General features: G+C 40.4%; 1 protein-coding gene across 1 annotated transcript in view; it reads left to right on the top strand.

The window, feature by feature from the left end:
• The first annotated feature begins 3,640 nt into the window (after positions 1-3,640).
• LOC102760109 (doublesex- and mab-3-related transcription factor A1-like) overlaps positions 3,641-10,917 on the top strand; it is a 12,334-nt gene continuing 5,057 nt past the window's right edge. The window contains exons 1-2 of the mRNA XM_006774821.2: positions 3,641-3,782; positions 10,192-10,322. Coding sequence (XP_006774884.1) covers positions 3,641-3,782; positions 10,192-10,322 — 273 coding nt within the window. The remainder of the gene's footprint in view (positions 3,783-10,191; positions 10,323-10,917) is intronic.

Genomic DNA, 10,917 nt, shown 5'->3' with positions numbered 1-10,917 from the left:
ACTAATTACAGGAACGCTCACCATGAGCATGAAGTAATTCCCTGGGGCCACCCAAAAGAGTCAGTGCTAACTGCATTATGGTCCTGGGTTTTGATGTGCAGCTATTATGTTCCAAGCTTTGACTTTGAAGACACTGATCAAAAACTACCACCTTCCACCATGCACAAAAACACTGCGAGAGGCCTGACAACACCTCATAACAACCACCTTATGCTCACACTGAAATGGGTTTCAGAACCAAAAGATGTGAATGGCTAGGAGCCAGGGAGGAACTGATTTACCAAATTTACTTCTTATTTAAAATCCTTGTGAATGGAAGCCACTTTTTTTTTTTTTTTTAACTCACACAGCTTTTTAATTGGGACACTTCTAATGAAAGCTCCAGAAGACAGGCCCTGGCACAGCCCAGGACTGAAAAAAAAAAAAAAGGCAGGAATGTATAATACTTTTCAATGTCAATTTCGTCATCTTTATAACAATAATGAACAGAAAATTGTTTTCTGGGTGCTGTGGCAATTCTTCATGAACACATAGGGTTTTGAGGATATTTGGTGAATTGATTTTCACATCTTGTTTGTGTTCAATCAATGAAACACAGTAGGAACTAACACATTAAAATGTATCTTTTTAAAAAAGTTAACTCTTTTGCTTTCCAAATGGGTATATAAAACTTCTCTTTTGTAAATTTTTACTTTGTGAAAGCCTTGAAGTATGTTTCTAATGCCAAATGGCAGGGTCTCACAACAATTACCTTGAGAGGGAAAAGCTACCTTTGCATTAAATGTCAGGCTTTGAAAGGAGTAAAATTTAGTACCAGCTTTGACTTAGGTATGCTTGAGAGTAAAAGGAAGACATGTTTCCAGTTTCTAGTAGCATAAAAATATTAAAAAAAATTTTTTTTGCCTTCATTTCTGTCTTACTGTTACATGGTGGGAAATGGTAAGAAAGGGAAAACAGCAAAAAAACCATCATTTAACTTCACTAAATTAAAAGAACATACGCAAAATATGGGAATTTTAATTTCTCTTTATTAATTTTCTTCATACCTTCTTTTTAAAAAATGGCATTGTTGTTAAGTGAAAGAATAGATGCATTTTTAAGGTGGCTAATGAGTCAGCCAATAAGCATCCTTTTGGGTAACTATCTCCTCAACAACTGCATGCCAGGGCCCTCTGAGCCTGCTCTGTAGTGGAAGCCAGCCTGGCTTCTGGGGGGAAGCAGGAGTGTAGGAATTGAAATATTAGACTACGTTGAGAGCTTCTTCTCTTTGAAACTTTTTCATTTTCATTTTAAAAAATCAGGATAAGCTCTGACCGGTTTGGTTCAGTGGATAGAGCGTCGGCCTGTAGACTGAATGGTCCCAGGTTCTATTCCAGTCAAGGTCATGTACCTTGGTTGCTGGCACATCCCCAGTAGGGGGCGTGCAGGAGGCAGCTGATTGATGTTTCTCTCTCATGGATGTTTCTGACTCTCTATCCCTCTCCCTTCTTCTCTTTTAAAAAAAAAACAACAATAGCCCTAGCTGGTTTGGCTCAGTGGATGGAGCATCGGCCTGTGGACTGGGGGATCCCAGGTTCGATTGCAGTCAAGGGCATGTACCTTGGTAGGGGGCACATCCCCAGTGGGGAGTGTGCAGGAGGCAGCTGGTCAATGTTTCTCTCTCATCCGATGTTTCTGGCTCTTTATCCCTCTCCTTTCCTCTCTGTAAAAAATCAATAAAATATATTTAAAAAACAAACAAAAACAAAACAAAACAAAACCAATAAAATATATAAAAAATCAGGATAATATAATTTGCCTCCATAAAGTAATTTTGAGGATTAAATGACATAATATAAATAAAGCGCAAGCATGGTGCATGATGTACAATAACCAGCTCTTAAAAAGTAGCTGTAATAATGAGAGAGATGTCCATATGTAGAGGATCCTTTAAAATGGTAATATTTTATTAGGGAAATCCATTGATAATGGCTATTGTGTTTTCTTTTTAATGAATTTACCCAGGATGCATTTTTTTACATTAAGCTTCTTACTAAAATGCTTCAGTGTTTAATATGTGATATTCATTCTGCTAAGATTTCTAACAGCCACATAAAGGGCTTTCACATACGCCCTGAGTCAAACTGTTGTTGTCTGTGTGAGGACTGAATTATGAGGAAATGTTTAACATAAACGTTAATTTATGACGGTGGGTTCCACTCAGTGTATGACAAACTACAAAGTTTATCTCAGTCCCTAAGCATAAATTACTTTAAATATCCCAGGAGTTAAACAAAACAGGAGTTTCAGAAGTTCTGAGCCCTATTACACGGCAGACTTAGGTCCATTAGAGTAAATGAAATAGAGCATAGCTTTTGAACATGTGCTTACGGAATTAACCACATTGGCAGCAAGGTTTCTTGTTATAGTCTTTAAGTCAACAGCACTCCTTTATAAGGAATTGTTTAAATCAGCAAGTTCACAAAAGGCTGTGTAATTTACTCGGAGAACCATCAGAGTATGTTACAATGATTAGAGCGTTAGCCAGTTTTGCTTCAATTCCCCCCCAATTATATTCAATCAGAGATTTGCAAAATAATGATTATCTTTCTATGAACTGAAACCTTGGGGGGAATTCTTTTCCTAATGGAATTCTGGATTATCACTGTTATTTCAGGAGAAAGCAGCATCAATTTCCTAATGAGAAAGCCACTGCCATTTAAAAGAAAAAGAAAGAAAACATGAGATGATGAAATGAATTGTATATTAAACTTCAAATTCATATGTTCTCTTCAGGAAGAAAAGTTGTTAACATAAATCAAAATATTTAAAAATATCAACAGCTTTTAATTAAGTACTTTTATTTATAGGAGTTTATTCTAAAGTGATCATTTGAAATATAGAAACCACTTAAAGCTCACATATTTATTTATTTATTTTTTAAAACAGGGAGAAAATGAAACATTATAAATGTCCTAAACTAGAAGAATTAAGTAATTATTGTATGGCTAAATAATGAAACATTATATAGCTATGAGAGCTTATGTTTGCAAAAAGCAAAAAAATAGGAAATGTATCACAATATTAAGTTAAAAGTATTATATACATAATTTTTTATATGCAGAAAAAAGATTAGAAGCAAGTATACTAACACATTAATCCATCATGCTCATAAGCAACTATGTGTGCTTAGATCTAAACATTTTAAAAAATACTAGAATACAGTTACAGTGGCATGAAAAGTATAACTACTAGCAGAGTTTCACAAGACTTTTTCTTTAAGAACAAATGGTCATAAAATACCTTATTTAATATGAAAGGTAAAGAAAACAAAGGGAACAGTAAACCAGACTTAAGAAGAAATCACACTCCAGCTTATGTAAACATTAGGGAGGTAAGACAGGAAAGGATTAATTTTAAGTGAACTGGAAATTACTTCTCAAAAATTTCAGAATACAAAGGAGAAGTAATGTGATATCAGTGCCTATTCAGCCAACTTACAAGTAAGTCCTGTGGCATCTATTCTTTACTTATTTTCAAAGATGTGTTGAATGTTTACTATGTGCAGGGCATGGAGAAATGGTTATTGGAAAAATAGGCACTTCTCTGTTCCCTGGCTTTGTTCGTTTCTTACGATTCTAGGTAAGCGTCCTCTACGGGTATGAAAAGAGTTCTTAAAGCCACAAAGGAACACGTGCTGCTCCCTGTTGCAGTCGGTGTCCCCTTGGTTGTGGGGGAACAATGTGTACATTCTCCAACTGGCTTGTTGCCATCCCAGAGCAAGGGAGCAGAGGTGGTGTCTTGTAAGGGAGTCCTATTTCCCAAGATGCACATGCTGTGGTTAGTTACACATCTTGCATAATGAATTCTCTCTCCCTAGCAGCAGGGTATTCTCAGGAATATTGGTTTTGGTAGAGGACACTTCTTGGCTGATAATATATATCACCAAACATGTCCATCGTTCCTCAGTAATACTCCAGGAAAGGCTATGCTCTGAGGAGGCCTCTCTCTTCCCGACTTGGGGTGCCTGGCCATTGGGGTGCAGTCCAAGGGGTGAAATTCATGTTACTCTGCAGACTGTAGCCTCTCAGTCATGATGGTGATCAATGCCTTTGAAGAACCCCAGAGAAACAGTTCAAACTTTCTCCTCAAAACTATCAACACAGTATTAGCAAACATAGTATGGCTCTGGGAAGTCTTGGAGTAGGAGTATACAAAGTGTGCTCACGTGTATTCTGAAGCCATGGAGTGAATTGTATATGTTTATGCATGGACAGATAGGCAATTTAGACCCTGTCCTTCCAACTCCCCAGTCCTCCTGCCAAAGCCCTCTGGCCAAGTAAGTACCCACACTTTCACTTTACCAGCAGGTTAGCAAGGATATTCTTCCAGCAGGAAAGGTGCTTTGACTGAGTCTTAGTAGGGGTACTAAGGGGGTTCTTTAGAGATTGAGAACATCCATGGAAATAACTTCAGATTAGGTTTGGCAAAAGCAATGGTCCACAATCTTGGACTTCTCCTTGGAGATGACTTAATGTTTTCATTTGCCTATGGAAGAAGTGAAGCTGAGAGGATAAATGTTTTACCCAAGGTCTTAGTGACGACAAGAGCCAGGCCTGTATTTGTGATTGCTGATTTGTACTTTCCCTTTTCTGTGCTGAGTGGTTGGTACAGTGAACCAAAAAAAAAGCAGGGGGAGGTGGAGAAGCCCTGAGGGGCAATCGGGGCCAGCAGCTGCTGCTCGCACCTGCTGACAGCACCGAGCAATCAGGGCTGGCGCTGGGCGCCAGCAGTGGGTGTGAGTGGGGCTGGTGCCGGCAGTAGGTGCGAGTGCAGGGTGGGACCATGGCACATGGAAGCAAAGAATTTTCAGTAACCACCAGAGGCTCGCCTCAGTGACAGTGACCGGCGCCTGACTTGGTCTGGTGCCCCCGCTCACCTGCTCCACCATCCCACCATAGCCCACACCTGCCAGGTTCTGCGCTATGCCACCTACTGCCCATGCCCACCATGTTCCAAGCTCTGCCACCTGCTACTGACGCCCGACATGTTCCGCGTGCACCCTCTGGTGGTCAGTGCACATCATAGTGACCAGTTGTTCAGTTGTTCTGCCGTTCGGTCTATTTGCATATTAGGGCTTTATATCTATAATAATAAAAGGGTAATGTGCTAATTAGACTGGACATCTTCTGGATGTCATTCCGGACATCCTTCCTGATGAAGCCGGGGGCGGGGGGGAGCCAGCCCGGGTCCCGGGTGCCTGCGAGTGGCCCAGGGGAAGCCAGCTGGGATCCCAGGTACCTGAGGGCAGTCCAGGGGAAGCCAGCGGGGGTCCTGGGTGCCTGTGGGCAGCCTGGAGGAGGGAAGCCCGGGTCCTGGGTGCTGGAGGGAAGCCAGTGCTGGCAGCCGGGGGAAGAAAGCCTACTCTTGAACAAATTTTTGTGCATCAGGACTCTAGTGGATAGATAATAAAAGGCTAATATCAAATGGTCCCTATGGGCAGGAGTTGGACCGATTGGGAATTAGACGTGCACTGACCACCAGGGGGCAGCATGGAACATGGCGGGCGTTGGCAACGCGGCACTGGCAGCAGGCTACAGTGGGGGTGCTGCCAGACCTGATGGGCCCTGACAAGAGTGGGACCATGGGGGGATGGTGGAGCAGGTGAGTGGGTGGTGCCAGGCCAAGATGGGTGCGAAGGGAGGCCCCAGCTGGCTGCGGCGGCCCCTAGGGACCCTACCTGTGAATGAATTTCTTGCACTGGGCCTCTAGTTATGGTATATTTGACATGAAACAATCTGCACATATTTAAGGTACACAATTTGATACATTTTGACATATATACAAGTAAAATCATTACCACAATTAAAGAATGTATTCATCACTTCCAAAAAAAGTTTTCTTTTGATCCTTTATTCTTCCTGCACATCTTTCACTGTCCTTCCAAAACCTGTTCCTAGGGACCACTGATGTGTTTTCTGTCTCTCTAGATTCCAATATTTTATATACTAAATGATATCATAGAGTACACACTCATTTTTACCTGGCTCCTGCCTTCCAGAATAATGATTTTTAGGTTTATTCATGTGTAGCATGCAGCCATGTACTGTTGCTTGTTGCCAAGTGGTATTCCATTGTGTGCTTATATTAACTGTTGATGGTTGTTTGGGTTTCGCCAGTTTGCTGCTTTGTATGGACGTTTGCTTTATTTCTGGAATGACTGGGGATGCGCATGTTTAGCTTTGCAAGACACTCAACTGGTTTCCAAGGTGGTTGGACTGCTTGACATTTCCAGCAGGGGTGTGTGAGAGTCCTAGCTGCTCCACATTCTTGCCGATATCTTGTATGGGCAATCGTTTAAATTTTAGCCACTCTAAAGGATGTGTAGTAGTAGTTCATGGTACGGTTTAACTTGCATTTCCTTAGTGACTAATGATGTTCAGCACCTTGTGCTTCTTTACTATGTATATATCATTTCTGGTGACATACTTCTTCAAATCTTTTGCTTATTTTAAAAAATTGGGTTCTTTTTTTCTTTTGAGTTTCAAAATTTCTTAATGTATTATGTATACAGGCCCTTAATCAGGTATATGTATTACAATTCTTTTCTTTCAGTCAATGGTATGATGCTTCAGTCTATGAACTGTGTCTTCTGAAGAAAAGAAGCATTTAATTCTGATAAATTATAATTTATCAATTTGTTCTTTTGGAGGATCATACTTTCATTGTTGTATCTAAGAAATCTTTGCATAACCCCAGATCACAAACTTGTTATCCTATGTTATATGGTTTTATGACTTACATTTAGGTCTGTGATCCATTTTGAGTCAATGTTTGTAAGTTGTGTAAGGTATAGATCAAAGTCAACAATTTTTTTTTTTACATACAAATGTCCAATTGTTCCAGAAAAAAATGTTAGGAAAAAAATTATTCTTTTACCACTGAATTGTCTTTGTACCTTTATTTAAAATTGGTTGTCTATTTTTAAACTCTCTATTCTGTCACATTGGTAGATTTTTTCTGTCTTTTCACCAATACTACCCTGTTTTTATTACTGTAACTTTGTAATTACTTGCAAAATAAGATATTGTTAGCCTTGCGACTTTACCCTTTTTCAAAGATGTTTTGGCTATTTTAGGTCCTTCCCTTGCATTTCCACACAAACTTTAGAATGGGTTTGACAATTTATTCTGAAAAGTCTGATGGAATTTTGAGACTGAAGTGATTTATAGATCAACTTAGGTATAATCGTGTTCCTAACAATGTTGAGTCTTCTCACCATGAACACATTATATCTCTTCATTTATTTAGATCTTTATTTTTTTGTTAGCAAAGTTTATTAGTTTTCAGTCTTTCACACATTTTATAATTTTTCATTTAAATTGGTACATTTTACTTAAACATATTCACTTAAAATTATTTTCACTCCTTTGTAAGTTGTGTAAGGTATGGATCAAAGTCAACAGTGAAAACCAGTATCACTTGCCATCTTTCACAGATCTAGAACAAATACCCCCAAAATTTATATGGAACCAAAAAAGACCCCGAATACCCACAGCAATATTGAGAAAGATCAAAGTTGGAGGGATCACAATAACAGCAATCAAGTTATAGTACAAAGACACTGTAATCAAAGCAGCCTGGTACTGGCACAAGGACAGATCAATGGAGCACAACAGAGAACCCAGAAATCGGCCCAAGCTATCACATTCAATTAATATTTGACAAAGGAGGCAACAACTTACAATGGAGTAAAGACAATCTCTTAGATAAATGGTGTTGAGAAAATTGGGTAGGTATATGCAAAAAAATGAAACTGGACTACCAACTTATACCATACATAAGAATAAACTGAAAATGGATAGAAGACTTAAATGTAAGCCCTGAAACCATAAAAATCCTAGAAGAAACCATAGGCAGCAAAATCTCAGAATCTTTCATAGCATATGTTTGTTGATAAATCTCCTAGGGCAAGGGAAACAACGGAGAAAATAAACAAATGGGACTACATCAAAATAAAAAGCTTCTGCACAGCAAAAGGAACCATCAACAGAATGAAAAGGGAGTCCACTGTATGCGGAAGCTTATTTGCCAATGATATATCTGATGAGGGGTTATGTCCAAAATATATAAAGAACTCATATGAGTTAACAAAAGGAAGACAAACAATACAATAATTAAAAATGGTGAAAGGACCTAATGGACACTTCTCCAAAGGGGACATACAGATAGCCAAGAGGCATATGAAAAACTACTCAAAGCCACTAATCATCAAAGAGATGCAAATTAAGAGGACAGTGAAGTATGCCTCACACCTGCTGGAATGGTCACCACCAACAAATCAACAAATAACAAGTGCTGGCGATGATGTAGCAGAAACTCTAGTACAATGCTGGTGGGAATGCTGACTGGTATACCCACTAATGAAAACAGTATGGAAATTCCTCAAAAAATTAAAAATGGAACTGCCATTTGACCCAGTGATCCCACTTCTAGGAATATATCCTAAGAATCCTGAAACACCAATTAGAAAGAATGTATGCACCCCTATGTTCATAGCAGTGCAATTTACAATAGCTAAGATCTAGAAACAGCCCAAGTTCCCATCAGTAGATGAGTGGATAAAAAAGCTGTGGTACATTTACACCATGGAATACTATGCAGCTGTAAAAAAGAAGAACTCTTTCCTTTTGAGACAGCATGGAGGGACCTGGAGACTATTATGCTAAGTGAAATAAGCCAGTCAGAGAAAGACAAGTATCACTTGATCTCACTCATGGGTGGAATCTACTGGACAAAATAAACTGATGAAGAAAATAGGTCCAGAGATATATAGGGTGTCCCAAAATTCACGCAAGATTTGAATTTTGCATGAGCATTAACAACAACAACAAATAAAAGCCTAATTTTACTTGGTCTATTGAATCAGATTCTAATATCTTTTGCCCTTTGATTTCAATCCCTTCAATTTGATAAGCATTACCAAGTACCAGTTATGGTCCAGGAGCAGGGACAATGAAGACCCATGAAGGCCATGGCTTTACGTATGTGCCAGCAAAGCCGTGGAGGCCATTTACCTGACGTGCTATTCCATACATAACCCTATACTGTATACTTTATGAATCAATAAAAAATTTACAATTTTTAATTATAAACCTGTGTTTTCTATCAAAATTACTTGCGTGAATTTTGGGACACCCTATAGAAATGGCACAGACTGACCAGTATCAGAGGGGTGTGGGTGGTTGGGGTTTGGGAAGAAATTAACCCAAGAAGTTATATGCATAATCCATATATGCATAATCCATGGACACAAACATAATGTGGTGAAAGCCTGGGAGGGTGAGGGGGTCAATGGGGAAAAAGAGGGATATCTAATACTTTCATCAATAAAGATACATTTTTTGAAAGAAATCATTAAAAATAAAAAAAACCCTAAAAAACAAAACCCCCAAAATACTTAGACCGAAAGAATGAGAATACCTGGACAGGAGTGCCTATATCATTTATAAGTGTCCTAGGCGGTTCCAATGGTTAGGAAGGGGAGAAAACCTCAATGACAGGCTAGCACTTGTGGATATGGGAGGGTGGTGACGGTAGTGACGATGTGGTGTGGCCCGGAGGAGAGAGCCCAGATTGATTAGCAGTGTCTTCCCTGGACACTGGATGCCAATAGGTGGGATGGGAAAAATGTCAGTATCACTTTCCATCTTAGGGCTAGAATACGCATTGTCCATCAAAGCAGTTGAATATGATCTTGAAGAATGAGAAAGCCCTGACTCTCCTTTCCATTAAGAGCAAACGCTCATGAAGTTTCTACCTCAAATGCTCTTTTAGTTTAAAGCAATATGATCTTCTCTTACAATTAAAGGCATTAAGTGCATATTTCAAGAATGCATTCTTATGATAGCATATTTAAAGAATGGTCTAAAGGACCTTCCCCGAGACTGTACAACAGAAATGTGAAGTATGTTTGAGACAGTTTTAACCCATTGTTCATAAATAGTTCCAGATAAGAAGTTCATAAAAACTTCTTGGGGAGGGAGCGTTTCAAAATTTAATAATACATAGAATCCAAATTTGCACGTGTTAATAAACAAAATGCAGGAGACGAATCTGGATGTGAATTCATCCCCTTCATTAGCCCGTGTTTTGACGTAGCCCTGAGACCTACTTAACGTAAAGCAGCTTTCAGGTGGATAACATTTGCAGCCTGTGGAGCTGTGCTTCAGCATGAAAGCTGCCCACGCTACCATCCTGGAGACTTCATCCGGGAAAAGGACAGGAAAGAATTCCACATTCACACCTTCACACTTGCTTCGAGATTGCTGCGGCTGTTCGGGGTCTTTTTTTTTTTGGTTTCCATATACATTTTTGCAGTAGTTGTTCTAGATTTGAGGAAAGGAGAATTTACTACTATTGCTTAATTTCAGAAGGGCAGTAAGAGGCATGGGAAAGGATTCGAAGATTGTTTCACAAATACAAACACCGAGGAATTCATGGGGAAGCAAGTGCAAAAGGGCTTCTTGGGGAAAGGCCATGGGCATCCCACCAGGAGGGTTTCTCGTGTCTGCTGTTGCCCCTCCTCCCAGAATGTCCCACTCTCCGCCCCTGGCCCTGGGCTCCAGGCTCTGAGCTGGGCCAGGAGGCCCGGTGGGCGGGGAAGCCTCTCGGAGCTTCCCTCCGGCTCAGGCTCTCCGAGCACTGGGACCTTAGCGCTGCGCCCGGGCTTTCAGAAGCGCACTGGGCACCTGCACCTCTTAGAGTCGCCAGCTCCTGGGAGCGGCGGTCCCCAGCTCACCGCGGCGATTGTACCAAACTTTGTCCCTGTGCCAGGGAGAAGCGGCGGGACCACGGCCGTCTCCCAGATCCCCGCACCCCCGCAGGGTTAGTTGCGGGCAGCGAGCGCACTTCCCGGGGACGACCCGCGCCCACACT

This window comes from Myotis davidii, unplaced genomic scaffold (assembly GCF_000327345.1).
Source record: "Myotis davidii unplaced genomic scaffold, ASM32734v1 scaffold1288, whole genome shotgun sequence".
In the NCBI taxonomy this organism is placed as follows: domain Eukaryota; kingdom Metazoa; phylum Chordata; class Mammalia; order Chiroptera; family Vespertilionidae; genus Myotis; species Myotis davidii.
The sequence above is the reverse complement of the archived record's forward strand: the minus strand, read 5'-3'. Positions and strand labels throughout refer to the sequence as shown.